Source organism: Physella acuta, unplaced genomic scaffold, assembly GCF_028476545.2.
Source record: "Physella acuta isolate Inbredline_101_S28 unplaced genomic scaffold, ASM2847654v3 ptg000490l, whole genome shotgun sequence".
Lineage (NCBI taxonomy): Eukaryota > Metazoa > Mollusca > Gastropoda > Physidae > Physella > Physella acuta.
This window is the reverse complement of record NW_026732009.1, coordinates 44304-61716: the sequence shown is the minus strand read 5'-3', so window position 1 is coordinate 61716 and position 17413 is coordinate 44304. Positions and strand designations below refer to the sequence as shown.

Here is a 17413-nt window from a genome sequence, read left to right as displayed (position 1 = left end):
ATTTATAAATATTAATCATTTTATTTATAAAGTTTGAAATTGAAAAAAAAAATGAAAATGTAAAAATGAGTTTGTACTTGACTTGGCAGGCAGTAAAGTTGTATTTAACAACAGGAACAATAGGAAATCCAACTTCAAAAGTGGCAAGTCAGTGTACTGCTATACAATATGTACATGGTAAAAAGTAAAAAATTCTTGAGATAAATTAATCAAAGTTTTATACACATTTTTAAGGCATGAAAATTGTTTACTCTGAATTCATCCTTTATAAAAATGTGACAGAATGTTCATTGAAGTAAAAATGGAGAGGAGACAAATTTTATTTACTAGCATGTAAAGGCTCAGCTACATCCTAGAATCACAACACCAATGTTAATACTAGTTCTAGGTAAACAGTTAGGTTATATCCTTAAAATTATATTTAGAAACTTTAAGCTGTAGTTGCATGAAATCTCAAGTTCCGGTATTTTAAATAAAAATATGTACCGGTATTTTAAATAAATATAAACTTTATTATATTTATTTGTTTAATGGTTCATCAGCTGTTGTACAACCCAGCCTAGGTTTAGAATAAAACAGTCAATTTTTTGTGAGCTTTTCCCGCTAAGTTTTACAATTTTTTTTGGTAACTCTGATCGACCAGCTTGGCCTGCTGGGGTGTGAGCACTTCACTGGAGTGTTCATTCCTCCAGTCTGACATGTTGCCTTCCCCAAGCTCATCATACAACAAATCTCTTTTGTTCCTTGCTTTCTCTATTTCATTGTTCATCCTGGAGGATTAAAAAAGATGGGATGGATGGTAAATACAGCTTTAAATGTTAAAGAAGAAAAAAACAGTTTGGATCCATTTCAGGGTAGTAACATATGTCATGATGTGTAAACACCATTTAACATATGTCATGATGTGTAAACACCATTTAACATATGTCATGGTGTAGTAAACACCATTTAACATGTCATGGTGTAGTAAACACCATTTTACTAATAGTATCAGTATTCCAACCCTAACACAAACACTACCCCAGAACCTAGTCATGACAACAACTCTAACTCTAAAAAAAACCAAAATATGATGTTAAATTGTATAGTATTTTACTTTATAAAAAGAATGCATGGCCAAGTTGACAATAAAAACATGCAGCGCAACTTGTGTAAATAAAATTAAAAACAAAGCAAAATCTCATCGCTAATAAAACTAAGATTACCTTCTGCTGACTGCCAGTGCTCTAGCAATAAACTTGTCTCTCTTCTCTTTATCCAGGTTATCATCTTCTCTAGAAGATTTCTAGACATTAAATGAGAAGCTTTTTTAACACTGCATTTATAATGATAGATATTAAATGAGAAGCTGTTTCAAACAAGTAATGAAAAACTTTTTTAACACTTCATTTATAATGATAGATATTAAATGAGAAGCTGTTTCAAACAAGTAATGAAAAACTTTTTCAACACTGCATTTATAATGATAGATATTAAATGAGAAGCTGTTTCAAACAAGTAATGAAAAACTTTTTCAACACTGCATTTATAATGATAGATATTAAATGAGAAGCTGTTTCAAACAAGTAATGAAAAACTTTTTTAACACTGCATTTATAATGATAGATATTAAATGAGAAGCTGTTTCAAACAAGTAATGAAAAACTTTTTCAACACTGCATTTATAATGATAGATATTAAATGAGAAGCTGTTTCAAACAAGTAATGAAAAACTTTTTCAACACTGCATTTATAATGATAGATATTAAATGAGAAGCTGTTTCAAACAAGTAATGAAAAACTTTTTCAACACTGCATTTATAATGATAGATATTAAATGAGAAGCTGTTTCAAACAAGTAATGAAAAACTTTTTCAACACTGCATTTATAATGATAGATATTAAATGAGAAGCTGTTTCAAACAAGTAATGAAAAACTTTTTCAACACTGCATTTATAATGATAGATATTAAATGAGAAGCTGTTTCAAACAAGTAATGAAAAACTTTTTCAACACTGCATTTATAATGATAGATATTAAATGAGAAGCTGTTTCAAACAAGTAATGAAAAACTTTTTCAACACTGCATTTATAATGATAGATATTAAATGAGAAGCTGTTTCAAACAAGTAATGAAAAACTTTTTCAACACTGCATTTATAATGATAGATATTAAATGAGAAGCTGTTTCAAACAAGTAATGAAAAACTTTTTCAACACTGCATTTATAATGATAGATATTAAATGAGAAGCTGTTTCAAACAAGTAATGAAAAACTTTTTCAACACTGCATTTATAATGATAGATATTTGTAACGTTAACCTATCTATCAGCTAAATAGAAGGAGAACGTCCCCGGATTCTTTTTTCGGGGTCATATGCAAATGCCTTACGGCCTAAGTGGATGAACACTTAACACAACGACCCACTAGGGCTCGAATTTAATGTCTAGGGGAGCTAGTGATACTGTTGTAATTAACACTCATCCAATCTACATACGACCTTTTAATCAGCGAACTCAGTTGTGGCAGAACACAAAGATGAACTAGATAAAATATTTAATGTATAAAATATCAAAACACAACTTACAAAATGTAGGAAAAATCACTATCACAGATTTCTACACTGTCAAAAGAACAGCCACAGGCCACACAACACTGCTGTAGCTTCAGGAATTACTTAGCGACAAGTAATATTAAACTAGAAGACTAAATCAACTTAAGAAAGCAAGGCACACACAGGTCTTAAGTACTCTCACGTTCAAATGGTCAGAGTCTATAGCCGGACAATATGGACGGCTGCCTGAACGAGGTAAAACGGCCCCGTAGACTACCAGGTCAAGAAAAACTGCCTCGTGTTGCGAGTGTGCAGTGCAATTAAAGACTTCTGTGACAGGGGAGGTTATCCTCAACTCATGTCGCCATTGGTTGGGATAATCATCTGATCAGAATCATTCAATCAGATTTTAATGGAAAATTTCTATGTCTCAAACACCTTAATAAGTCAGTGGAAAAACCCCAGGTGTTACACCATCATTCCATATAAGGAATTATACAATGTCAAAATAAAAATGACTCGACCTAAGTAGGTCACATCCCCTCCCTTTTTGGAAGTGACAGATAGGTTCCACAAAAACATACATAAGGAACCAATCTGGCAATGAAATAAAAATGTTTTACAAATGTAGGCAATCAAAATCATAATACCAGATGAAAATATCCCTGAACATAAAAGGGAAGTAACTCCAACTTTTACAATTGGTGAAAGGGGAGTAACCCTTCAAAAGGTAATTATACATCAAAATCCCTCAAAAAGGGGAATTACAATTTTTCCATGAGAATATTAAAAGTGGTAAACCCGCCAGGGTAAGACCTTTATTTCTATGACTAGCTACAATATCAATTGAGTCATATGAGACATATTATTATAAAAGATTACATATAATCAAAAACTACCTTTAATTAAGGTTCACCTGAAAATAAACAAAATATTCAACAAGATTGGAATTTTGAAAAAAATTCAAAACTCACACCACCCACTTCCATATGAGTGACACTCAAACAAAACCTGTCTATGGTCCTAATGAACCACAAAGCATGTCACATGATCAATGTGTGTAACAAGATTTTACATCCTTGACAAACAATCAGCCACTACATTATCACTACCCTTAATGTGTGAAATTTCCAGATTAAAATTTTGGAAATATAAGCACCATCTCAATATTCTTTGATTTGTCTGTCCTAACTTAGAGGTAAATTTCAGGGGATCATGGTCAGAAAACACTCTGACTGGATTGGTTGAAGAAGAGACATAGACTTCAAAATGTTGTAATGACAAAACCAAAGCTAAAGCCTCTTTTTCAATAGTAGAGTAATTCTTTTGGTTCTCATTTAACTTCCGGGAAAAAAAGGCAATGGGATGGTCAATTCCCATGTTGTCTTCTTGAAATAGGACTGAGCCAATGGCTAAGTTGCTAGCATCAATGGCAAGTTTAAAGGGCTTGCTGAAATTTGGTGCAGCCATAACAGGAGCATTAGATAGAAATGACTTAATGGTTAAAAAAGCTTCTTGACATTTATCTGACCATTCAAACTCAACACCCTTTTTCAATAATGCAGTAAGAGGTTCAGCAATAGCTGAAAAGTTTTGACAGAACCGTCTATAGTAACCAGCCATCCCAAGGAACTTTTTGATTTCTTTACAATTTTTGGGAGGTGGCAACTTTACAATAGCATCTACTTTAGCTTCAATGGGCCGAACTTGGTTCGTTCCCACTTGATAACCCAAATAGGTAATTGAAGCTTTACAGAAATCACTTTTATGTAAGTTTACAGTAAAATTAACTTCAGACAATTTTCTAAAAAGGTTAGTCAATTGAACAATATGTTCTTCAAAAGTATTAGAAAATACAACTATATCATCTATGTAGGCCTCACATTGGTCTATGTCAGCAATGACAGAGTTAATGACCCTCTGGAAAGTTTGACCAGCATTTCGCATACCAAAAGGCATACGTTTGTATCTATAAAAACCATTAGGGGTTACAAAAGCAGATATTTCTTTTGCACGGTCAGATAAGGGGATTTGCCAGTATCCTGAAAGTAAATCAATTTTGGAAATTATCTTAGCCTGACCAACTTTATCAATAACGTCCTCTATCCGAGGTAAGGGATAGGAATCAGCTTTGGTGAGCGCATTCACCTTCCTAAAGTCGGTCACAAACCTGAAAGATCCACCGTCTTTCGGGACTAGGAGACATGGGGAACTCCAGTTGCTGAAACTGGGCTCAATGATATCATTCTTGAGCATATAATCAATTTCATCTTTTATCAAAGCAGCTTTTTCCGGGTTAACTCTATAGGGGTGTTGTTTAATGGGTTTTGCGTCACCTACGTCTATCTCATGAGGTGGAACCTTCGCTTCTTTGGGGACATCCCCAAAGATAGAGGGAAATGTCTCAAATAACTGAGACAATCTATGGCTTTCCTCTGTGGACAAATGCATAAGGTGGACATTCAAATTATCTAAAAAGGAAGAATTTACCAATTTCGGGGGTTTCAATTTATCATGTATCACATCATCAGAAACATTTAAACATGCAGGTAAAGTAATTTTAGCTGTGGATTGAAAATTGTTACAATTATCATAATACTTTTTCAGTGAGTTGACATGATACACTGTCTGTTTCTTTCTTCTGTCGGGCGTATTGACAACATAGTTCAAATCACTTAATTTTGAATGCACAGTAAAGGGTCCACAATATCTCAAGGATAACGCATTGTTCAGATTAGGAACTAGCACAAGAACTTTGTCGCCGGGATTGAATGTTCGTTTGCAAGAACTCTTATCATACAGTTCTTTCATTCTCACTTGGGCCTTTCTTAAGTTCTTGTGAGCCATTTCGCACACGGCTTTCAGTCGAACGTGAAAATCGTCGAAGCTTTCCACAGGATGATCGCTGGTACCTGTCCACCGTTCGTGTATCAGCTTCAGGGGACCACGGACAGAATGTCCAAACACAAGTTGAAAAGGCGAGTAGCCTAAAGAGTCCTGGACACAGTCCCTCGCGGCGAAAATAATCCAAGGAACAGACTCATCCCATTGGGTGTTACTAGTAGCGAATGTTCTTAGCATGGTTTTGAGGGTTTGGTGGAACCTCTCAAGTACGCCTTGAGACTGAGGGTGGTAGGCTGAGCTGGTGATGTGGGTAACGCCTAGCTTGGCTAGCGCTTCCTGAAAATGGTGACTGGTGAAGTTGCTGCCTTGATCTGTTTGCACGATTCTAGGTAATCCAAAGGTAGTGAAGAACCGGGTCATGGCTCTGACTACAGTCTTTGCCTTAATGTTCCGTAAGGGAATCGCCTCGGGAAAACGGGTACTTGAACACATAAAGGTAAGTAGGTACTCGTTGCCCGCCTTGGTTTTAGGCAAGGGACCTACACAGTCCATGACGATTTTTGAAAAGGGTTCTTCTAATACAGGAATCGGACTCAAAGGGGCCTTAGGAATTTTCTGGTTTGGCTTTCCGGCCAACTGACAGTTCGTGCAACTTCTGCAGTAACGCGACACATCTTTTCTCATTTTGGGCCAAAAGAACAGTTCTTTGATCTTCGCCGTCGTTTTAGTGACTCCTGGGTGCGCTGACATTGGATGGTCATGTGCCAGCTTAAGTATTTCATGCCGATAAGGTGGAGGGACCCACAGCTGGTTTTTACCCAACCATGGTTCGGCTGGTGAGGCATTCACTGGTATAGCGCGACGAAAGAAGAGGCCGTTCTCGGAGAAATATTCTCCATCGTCAGATGATAGAGATTTTTCGACCGTTGCTTTGAGTTCCGCGTCGACTTGTTGAGCTTTAATGATGTCTTCCTGAGATATCCTCAGGGGTAAGCCCAAGCTTGTGTTTTCTGGAAGCATAGACTCCAGTTTGGGAGTCGAATTTCTTGACGATGATGGTAGATGTGGTTCAGACGTTGTGTCAGCCAATTGTTTGGTCTGGCTTCTTGTCACCGCACATGCAGGATACAGTTCATAATCATTATCTGGAACTGTTGACAAAGGGTCTGAAACCGTACAGGGGTATACTTTGCTTCCCGCAAGGTCATTCCCTAGAAGTAGGTGTACTCCTGGGACAGGAATACTATCTATCACACCTAAAATGACCTCACCTTCGACGAGATGATGTTTCAGGGCAAACTTGTGTAGAGGGACGACAGTAGATTTCGTCCCTACTCCCTGGATAATGGAAATCCTTCCGGTGTTCGTCTCTGGTGAAATGTCCATTGAACTTTTCAAAAGGAGAGATTGTGACGCTCCTGTGTCTCTTAGAACGGTGATATTCTTCTGAGACAACGGATCACCTGGTTTGCTAATGATGGCTTCGGCAATAAAAGATGAAAAGTCAACTTTTCTCGATCTCTCGAGATCGGTAGACTCGGAAGAAACTGGATGGTGGCGAGAACAGTCAAAATGTGACTGCACATAATGGGTGGAGACTTGACTACCTTCTTGCGGACACTTAGGGTTAGAGTCCTTTTGAATTCTAGAGTTCATAGTTGAACTGGCTGCTTGAGGGGATAGAGCATAGTGCGCGGAAGTACGCACCACCTCTCTGTTATTCTGAAGACGTTTGTAACAGTCCTTGACAAGATGCCCAGACCTTTTGCAGAACTGGCATACTGCTCGACGATTGAGAGTTGATCTTGGTTTCTCTCTGGACTGTGCTGCCTTCAAATGTTGGCCAACAGGATGATTGCTGCCAAAAAGGGGAAGCACGGGGTTGAGGCGGTTTCCTGACACTGGTGGTTTCTTATGCACCAACATATATGTGTCAGCCGACTCAGCAGCCTTCTGGATGTCAGTTATCTTGTTATCCAGTATGTGTAGTCGTATCTCTTCAGGCAGGGACGATAGGAATTCTTCCCTTAGGATAAGAGACCTGAGTTTCTCAAACTCAGAAACTTCCTCAGAGTGTAGCCACCTTGAGAATATTTTCTCCTTTTCAAAGAGAAATTCCACATATGATTGTGTGGGTAACTTGCGGAGTGTTCGGAATTTTGTCCGATAGGCCTCGGGCGTCAGTGCGTAGGCCTTCAAAATGGCAGTCTTGACCAAACTATAGTTATTTTGAACGTCGTGAGAGAGTGCCTGGTATGTTTTTGCAGCTTTCCCAGTAAGGACAGAGCTCAATAAAGCAGTAATGGAAGTTTCGGGCCATTCACATGTCTTCGCTAAACTCTCGAACGAGTTAAAGAAAACGACCAAATCTGTTTCATCAAATTTAGGAACTAATTTCCCAAATTTGGCAATCACTTGCCCTACCGACAACTTTTTTAGATCTACCAGAGAAGTGACATCACTAACTTGACCAAACTCTAATTCCAACCTCCTCTTATCTAAAGCAATTTTAGCCTCTAACTCCTTTTCTTTTAACAAAAGCTCCCTCTCTTCTAGAGGTTTCTCCTCGCGAAGTAACACATCCGCCAACAAACTTTCATCAAATACACCTTCATTAATGAAATGAACAACAATCTTATCTCTCAACACCTCTGACTTCTGCGTAACAGAATAATCCAATTTCAATTCCTTAACAACACTAACCAAAACTTTTCTACTCAACTTTTCTACATCTTCAACAGTAGGATTAGCCAAAAAAGACTCCATAACTCTAACTTGAAAATCACAACAAGCCTAGATTCTTTAAATTAATACACAGCGTTGGGCCGTGTACTTGACCTCTAAATGTAGGACGTGACACGTCTGCTAATTTGACCTAGATACTCTAGCCTGAGCGCGCGTTGTAAGAACACTGCGCTACTGGATATAAAAACAACTAAATCCAACTAACCTTAATATTCAACTGATATAACCAACAACTGGAACGACAGATTAAATCTCGGCGAGCCCCCACTTTGTAACGTTAACCTATCTATCAGCTAAATAGAAGGAGAACGTCCCCGGATTCTTTTTTCGGGGTCATATGCAAATGCCTTACGGCCTAAGTGGATGAACACTTAACACAACGACCCACTAGGGCTCGAATTTAATGTCTAGGGGAGCTAGTGATACTGTTGTAATTAACACTCATCCAATCTACATACGACCTTTTAATCAGCGAACTCAGTTGTGGCAGAACACAAAGATGAACTAGATAAAATATTTAATGTATAAAATATCAAAACACAACTTACAAAATGTAGGAAAAATCACTATCACAGATTTCTACACTGTCAAAAGAACAGCCACAGGCCACACAACACTGCTGTAGCTTCAGGAATTACTTAGCGACAAGTAATATTAAACTAGAAGACTAAATCAACTTAAGAAAGCAAGGCACACACAGGTCTTAAGTACTCTCACGTTCAAATGGTCAGAGTCTATAGCCGGACAATATGGACGGCTGCCTGAACGAGGTAAAACGGCCCCGTAGACTACCAGGTCAAGAAAAACTGCCTCGTGTTGCGAGTGTGCAGTGCAATTAAAGACTTCTGTGACAGGGGAGGTTATCCTCAACTCATGTCGCCATTGGTTGGGATAATCATCTGATCAGAATCATTCAATCAGATTTTAATGGAAAATTTCTATGTCTCAAACACCTTAATAAGTCAGTGGAAAAACCCCAGGTGTTACACCATCATTCCATATAAGGAATTATACAATGTCAAAATAAAAATGACTCGACCTAAGTAGGTCACATCCCCTCCCTTTTTGGAAGTGACAGATAGGTTCCACAAAAACATACATAAGGAACCAATCTGGCAATGAAATAAAAATGTTTTACAAATGTAGGCAATCAAAATCATAATACCAGATGAAAATATCCCTGAACATAAAAGGGAAGTAACTCCAACTTTTACAATTGGTGAAAGGGGAGTAACCCTTCAAAAGGTAATTATACATCAAAATCCCTCAAAAAGGGGAATTACAATTTTTCCATGAGAATATTAAAAGTGGTAAACCCGCCAGGGTAAGACCTTTATTTCTATGACTAGCTACAATATCAATTGAGTCATATGAGACATATTATTATAAAAGATTACATATAATCAAAAACTACCTTTAATTAAGGTTCACCTGAAAATAAACAAAATATTCAACAAGATTGGAATTTTGAAAAAAATTCAAAACTCACACCACCCACTTCCATATGAGTGACACTCAAACAAAACCTGTCTATGGTCCTAATGAACCACAAAGCATGTCACATGATCAATGTGTGTAACAAGATTTTACATCCTTGACAAACAATCAGCCACTACATTATCACTACCCTTAATGTGTGAAATTTCCAGATTAAAATTTTGGAAATATAAGCACCATCTCAATATTCTTTGATTTGTCTGTCCTAACTTAGAGGTAAATTTCAGGGGATCATGGTCAGAAAACACTCTGACTGGATTGGTTGAAGAAGAGACATAGACTTCAAAATGTTGTAATGACAAAACCAAAGCTAAAGCCTCTTTTTCAATAGTAGAGTAATTCTTTTGGTTCTCATTTAACTTCCGGGAAAAAAAGGCAATGGGATGGTCAATTCCCATGTTGTCTTCTTGAAATAGGACTGAGCCAATGGCTAAGTTGCTAGCATCAATGGCAAGTTTAAAGGGCTTGCTGAAATTTGGTGCAGCCATAACAGGAGCATTAGATAGAAATGACTTAATGGTTAAAAAAGCTTCTTGACATTTATCTGACCATTCAAACTCAACACCCTTTTTCAATAATGCAGTAAGAGGTTCAGCAATAGCTGAAAAGTTTTGACAGAACCGTCTATAGTAACCAGCCATCCCAAGGAACTTTTTGATTTCTTTACAATTTTTGGGAGGTGGCAACTTTACAATAGCATCTACTTTAGCTTCAATGGGCCGAACTTGGTTCGTTCCCACTTGATAACCCAAATAGGTAATTGAAGCTTTACAGAAATCACTTTTATGTAAGTTTACAGTAAAATTAACTTCAGACAATTTTCTAAAAAGGTTAGTCAATTGAACAATATGTTCTTCAAAAGTATTAGAAAATACAACTATATCATCTATGTAGGCCTCACATTGGTCTATGTCAGCAATGACAGAGTTAATGACCCTCTGGAAAGTTTGACCAGCATTTCGCATACCAAAAGGCATACGTTTGTATCTATAAAAACCATTAGGGGTTACAAAAGCAGATATTTCTTTTGCACGGTCAGATAAGGGGATTTGCCAGTATCCTGAAAGTAAATCAATTTTGGAAATTATCTTAGCCTGACCAACTTTATCAATAACGTCCTCTATCCGAGGTAAGGGATAGGAATCAGCTTTGGTGAGCGCATTCACCTTCCTAAAGTCGGTCACAAACCTGAAAGATCCACCGTCTTTCGGGACTAGGAGACATGGGGAACTCCAGTTGCTGAAACTGGGCTCAATGATATCATTCTTGAGCATATAATCAATTTCATCTTTTATCAAAGCAGCTTTTTCCGGGTTAACTCTATAGGGGTGTTGTTTAATGGGTTTTGCGTCACCTACGTCTATCTCATGAGGTGGAACCTTCGCTTCTTTGGGGACATCCCCAAAGATAGAGGGAAATGTCTCAAATAACTGAGACAATCTATGGCTTTCCTCTGTGGACAAATGCATAAGGTGGACATTCAAATTATCTAAAAAGGAAGAATTTACCAATTTCGGGGGTTTCAATTTATCATGTATCACATCATCAGAAACATTTAAACATGCAGGTAAAGTAATTTTAGCTGTGGATTGAAAATTGTTACAATTATCATAATACTTTTTCAGTGAGTTGACATGATACACTGTCTGTTTCTTTCTTCTGTCGGGCGTATTGACAACATAGTTCAAATCACTTAATTTTGAATGCACAGTAAAGGGTCCACAATATCTCAAGGATAACGCATTGTTCAGATTAGGAACTAGCACAAGAACTTTGTCGCCGGGATTGAATGTTCGTTTGCAAGAACTCTTATCATACAGTTCTTTCATTCTCACTTGGGCCTTTCTTAAGTTCTTGTGAGCCATTTCGCACACGGCTTTCAGTCGAACGTGAAAATCGTCGAAGCTTTCCACAGGATGATCGCTGGTACCTGTCCACCGTTCGTGTATCAGCTTCAGGGGACCACGGACAGAATGTCCAAACACAAGTTGAAAAGGCGAGTAGCCTAAAGAGTCCTGGACACAGTCCCTCGCGGCGAAAATAATCCAAGGAACAGACTCATCCCATTGGGTGTTACTAGTAGCGAATGTTCTTAGCATGGTTTTGAGGGTTTGGTGGAACCTCTCAAGTACGCCTTGAGACTGAGGGTGGTAGGCTGAGCTGGTGATGTGGGTAACGCCTAGCTTGGCTAGCGCTTCCTGAAAATGGTGACTGGTGAAGTTGCTGCCTTGATCTGTTTGCACGATTCTAGGTAATCCAAAGGTAGTGAAGAACCGGGTCATGGCTCTGACTACAGTCTTTGCCTTAATGTTCCGTAAGGGAATCGCCTCGGGAAAACGGGTACTTGAACACATAAAGGTAAGTAGGTACTCGTTGCCCGCCTTGGTTTTAGGCAAGGGACCTACACAGTCCATGACGATTTTTGAAAAGGGTTCTTCTAATACAGGAATCGGACTCAAAGGGGCCTTAGGAATTTTCTGGTTTGGCTTTCCGGCCAACTGACAGTTCGTGCAACTTCTGCAGTAACGCGACACATCTTTTCTCATTTTGGGCCAAAAGAACAGTTCTTTGATCTTCGCCGTCGTTTTAGTGACTCCTGGGTGCGCTGACATTGGATGGTCATGTGCCAGCTTAAGTATTTCATGCCGATAAGGTGGAGGGACCCACAGCTGGTTTTTACCCAACCATGGTTCGGCTGGTGAGGCATTCACTGGTATAGCGCGACGAAAGAAGAGGCCGTTCTCGGAGAAATATTCTCCATCGTCAGATGATAGAGATTTTTCGACCGTTGCTTTGAGTTCCGCGTCGACTTGTTGAGCTTTAATGATGTCTTCCTGAGATATCCTCAGGGGTAAGCCCAAGCTTGTGTTTTCTGGAAGCATAGACTCCAGTTTGGGAGTCGAATTTCTTGACGATGATGGTAGATGTGGTTCAGACGTTGTGTCAGCCAATTGTTTGGTCTGGCTTCTTGTCACCGCACATGCAGGATACAGTTCATAATCATTATCTGGAACTGTTGACAAAGGGTCTGAAACCGTACAGGGGTATACTTTGCTTCCCGCAAGGTCATTCCCTAGAAGTAGGTGTACTCCTGGGACAGGAATACTATCTATCACACCTAAAATGACCTCACCTTCGACGAGATGATGTTTCAGGGCAAACTTGTGTAGAGGGACGACAGTAGATTTCGTCCCTACTCCCTGGATAATGGAAATCCTTCCGGTGTTCGTCTCTGGTGAAATGTCCATTGAACTTTTCAAAAGGAGAGATTGTGACGCTCCTGTGTCTCTTAGAACGGTGATATTCTTCTGAGACAACGGATCACCTGGTTTGCTAATGATGGCTTCGGCAATAAAAGATGAAAAGTCAACTTTTCTCGATCTCTCGAGATCGGTAGACTCGGAAGAAACTGGATGGTGGCGAGAACAGTCAAAATGTGACTGCACATAATGGGTGGAGACTTGACTACCTTCTTGCGGACACTTAGGGTTAGAGTCCTTTTGAATTCTAGAGTTCATAGTTGAACTGGCTGCTTGAGGGGATAGAGCATAGTGCGCGGAAGTACGCACCACCTCTCTGTTATTCTGAAGACGTTTGTAACAGTCCTTGACAAGATGCCCAGACCTTTTGCAGAACTGGCATACTGCTCGACGATTGAGAGTTGATCTTGGTTTCTCTCTGGACTGTGCTGCCTTCAAATGTTGGCCAACAGGATGATTGCTGCCAAAAAGGGGAAGCACGGGGTTGAGGCGGTTTCCTGACACTGGTGGTTTCTTATGCACCAACATATATGTGTCAGCCGACTCAGCAGCCTCTGGATGTCAGTTATCTTGTTATCCAGTATGTGTAGTCGTATCTCTTCAGGCAGGGACGATAGGAATTCTTCCCTTAGGATAAGAGACCTGAGTTTCTCAAACTCAGAAACTTCCTCAGAGTGTAGCCACCTTGAGAATATTTTCTCCTTTTCAAAGAGAAATTCCACATATGATTGTGTGGGTAACTTGCGGAGTGTTCGGAATTTTGTCCGATAGGCCTCGGGCGTCAGTGCGTAGGCCTTCAAAATGGCAGTCTTGACCAAACTATAGTTATTTTGAACGTCGTGAGAGAGTGCCTGGTATGTTTTTGCAGCTTTCCCAGTAAGGACAGAGCTCAATAAAGCAGTAATGGAAGTTTCGGGCCATTCACATGTCTTCGCTAAACTCTCGAACGAGTTAAAGAAAACGACCAAATCTGTTTCATCAAATTTAGGAACTAATTTCCCAAATTTGGCAATCACTTGCCCTACCGACAACTTTTTTAGATCTACCAGAGAAGTGACATCACTAACTTGACCAAACTCTAATTCCAACCTCCTCTTATCTAAAGCAATTTTAGCCTCTAACTCCTTTTCTTTTAACAAAAGCTCCCTCTCTTCTAGAGGTTTCTCCTCGCGAAGTAACACATCCGCCAACAAACTTTCATCAAATACACCTTCATTAATGAAATGAACAACAATCTTATCTCTCAACACCTCTGACTTCTGCGTAACAGAATAATCCAATTTCAATTCCTTAACAACACTAACCAAAACTTTTCTACTCAACTTTTCTACATCTTCAACAGTAGGATTAGCCAAAAAAGACTCCATAACTCTAACTTGAAAATCACAACAAGCCTAGATTCTTTAAATTAATACACAGCGTTGGGCCGTGTACTTGACCTCTAAATGTAGGACGTGACACGTCTGCTAATTTGACCTAGATACTCTAGCCTGAGCGCGCGTTGTAAGAACACTGCGCTACTGGATATAAAAACAACTAAATCCAACTAACCTTAATATTCAACTGATATAACCAACAACTGGAACGACAGATTAAATCTCGGCGAGCCCCCACTTTGTAACGTTAACCTATCTATCAGCTAAATAGAAGGAGAACGTCCCCGGATTCTTTTTTCGGGGTCATATGCAAATGCCTTACGGCCTAAGTGGATGAACACTTAACACAACGACCCACTAGGGCTCGAATTTAATGTCTAGGGGAGCTAGTGATACTGTTGTAATTAACACTCATCCAATCTACATACGACCTTTTAATCAGCGAACTCAGTTGTGGCAGAACACAAAGATGAACTAGATAAAATATTTAATGTATAAAATATCAAAACACAACTTACAAAATGTAGGAAAAATCACTATCACAGATTTCTACACTGTCAAAAGAACAGCCACAGGCCACACAACACTGCTGTAGCTTCAGGAATTACTTAGCGACAAGTAATATTAAACTAGAAGACTAAATCAACTTAAGAAAGCAAGGCACACACAGGTCTTAAGTACTCTCACGTTCAAATGGTCAGAGTCTATAGCCGGACAATATGGACGGCTGCCTGAACGAGGTAAAACGGCCCCGTAGACTACCAGGTCAAGAAAAACTGCCTCGTGTTGCGAGTGTGCAGTGCAATTAAAGACTTCTGTGACAGGGGAGGTTATCCTCAACTCATGTCGCCATTGGTTGGGATAATCATCTGATCAGAATCATTCAATCAGATTTTAATGGAAAATTTCTATGTCTCAAACACCTTAATAAGTCAGTGGAAAAACCCCAGGTGTTACACCATCATTCCATATAAGGAATTATACAATGTCAAAATAAAAATGACTCGACCTAAGTAGGTCACATATTAAATGAGAAGCTGTTTCAAACAAGTAATGAAAAACTTTTTCAACACTGCATTTATAATGATAGATATTAAATGAGAAGCTGTTTCAAACAAGTAATGAAAAACTTTTCAACACTGCATTTATAATGATAGATATTAAATGAGAAGCTGTTTCAAACAAGTAATGGAAAACTTTTTCAACACTGCATTTATAATGTAGTGTATATTTATCCTCATTTGTGACTTATAATGATTAAATTGTATTTCTTTTATATGAGAAAAAAAATTAAAATTCTACTGATACAGACTTGCTGAAAAGCTTTATCTTAAATTGTTATTATACAATTAATGGCTAATCCTTTGAAGTTTTAAATCATGTATCACATGCTTTAACCTGTCAATTACAACACTAATCAAAATTAGTGTATTTTCCTGCAACCCTATTAACTCCATAAACAATATCAAACATTTTACAAAAGTTACTAAATTAATAACAATAAAACATAACATTAATTATATTATACTTATAGGGAGTATAAATAAAAATCAGATCCCTACCATAAAATGACAAAGTTAGAAATATTTTGGAGCTTTTTTTAAAAGCATGTTTATGGTTCACATTTAAAAAAAATGAAAGGTATAATTGAGTCACTCTTCTCAACCCAACCTACAAGATCGAGTTTCTAAGCTAACAAATCTAAGATCTAGATTTCTAGATTATTCTAGATCTAAATAGTAAATGGTAATCTATCGTTTTAGGAACGTAAAATCCCTCGTGGCTAGTAATGTACGAAAATGTTACCTCATTGTCAATGCTTTAATAGAAGTATATTGTGATATATTTGTGTCAAATATTATAGATAAATGAATAATAAACCTAAATCAATGGCTAAATATATCAATATAGGCAAGAAATTAACTTTAAACAGCAGTGTTTGCGAGGAGGATTTGCTATATAAAAAGCTGCCATCTGTAAGTTAGAGTGGCTTCCCCTGAATCTTGCGCTATAAGTTTACAATTAAAAAAAAATAAACAAAATGGCTGTAATAGTAAATGAGCATGGTTGCATCTGTTGGAAACATCGCTAGTCTTCATTTATTACTGAAAAGTTTTAATTCAATTGTTTAAAAACAGGTACGTAAATCAAACAAGGAAACATTTTTATTTATTTTTCAAAACATAAATCCTCCTCAAAATGTGAAATAATTATTAAAATTTAAGGAGTCACCTGTTTTTCACATTACTAGTCGCGGGCGATTTTACATACCTAAAATGATAGATTACCCAGTAAATCTAATTAATTTAATAATTAATAACCTTTGACTCTGTAGAAAATTAATATAACTTAATTTTAATAATATATTGTATGTATATATATATATATATATATATATATATATATATATATATATATATATATATATATATATATATATATATGCATTAAAAACAATAAATAAATTAAATATTAATAAATAATAATAATAAATATATAATATATATATAGGCCCCTATTTAATAATAAAAAAAAATTGAAACTTTTACACTGAATATATTATATTGTATGGTAAACGATTATAATACACTAACCTCTTGCTTTCGAATTTGAGTGGCAACGAATCCTTCAATATTTGATGTTCGAGCTGACATCTCTTCACCTCCATAACCATTGATCCCACTGCTGTGATGATCCGCCATTTTTCAACAAAAGTACGTTGTTGCTAAGTAGTATAAAATTCTGAACTTAATTTTACCTCCCATAAAAGAAAACAATTTTAACTAGACGGTTTTGTTTTTACAAAAGCCAAATTAAAAAGATAATATGCCAAACATTTAATATTAACCTAAATGAGATTTTTAAGCCCAAATAGTACATATTATAACTTATTAATACTCCGTGAGCATGTAAAAGTAAATACCAAAAAATAATTAATATAAGTAGGCCTATAAAGTATAACTATAAGCATACCAAACTAGGGCTAGGCCACAAGCCTAGAATCTACTAATCAACTATATAGATCTAGATATACGAGGGCAGGACCTATTATGTAAAAATTCTAAAAAAAAACAACAACAAAAAACTTCATCATCTAAACTAAGTAAAGAGAGTTGCAAATTATGAATTATAGGCCTATATTAAACTTAATTTAAA

The 17413-nt window shown here is 37.4% G+C and overlaps 1 protein-coding gene across 1 annotated transcript; it reads right to left on the bottom strand.

Moving 5' to 3' along the window:
* Positions 1-2: 2 nt before the first annotated feature.
* Positions 3-16982, bottom strand: LOC131944406 (uncharacterized). Its single transcript, XM_059304994.1, has 3 exons — positions 16852-16982; positions 1206-1285; positions 3-770 (listed from the first exon to the last, which is right to left on the bottom strand). The coding sequence occupies exons 1-3, from the start codon at positions 16957-16959 to the stop codon at positions 611-613; spliced, it is 348 nt and encodes a 115-aa protein (XP_059160977.1). The 5' UTR covers positions 16960-16982; the 3' UTR covers positions 3-610.
* Between the last annotated feature and the right edge of the window lie 431 nt (positions 16983-17413).

Coding starts and splice junctions, on each gene's coding strand:
- LOC131944406 (XM_059304994.1), bottom strand. CDS start 16,959: ATGGCGGATCATCACAGCAGTGGGATCAATGGTTATGGAGGTGAAGAG. Junction 1,286..16,851: donor CTCAAATTCGAAAGCAAGAG/GTTAGTGTATTA, acceptor TTTAATGTCTAG/AAATCTTCTAGAGAAGATGA. Junction 771..1,205: donor GCACTGGCAGTCAGCAGAAG/GTAATCTTAGTT, acceptor TTAATCCTCCAG/GATGAACAATGAAATAGAGA.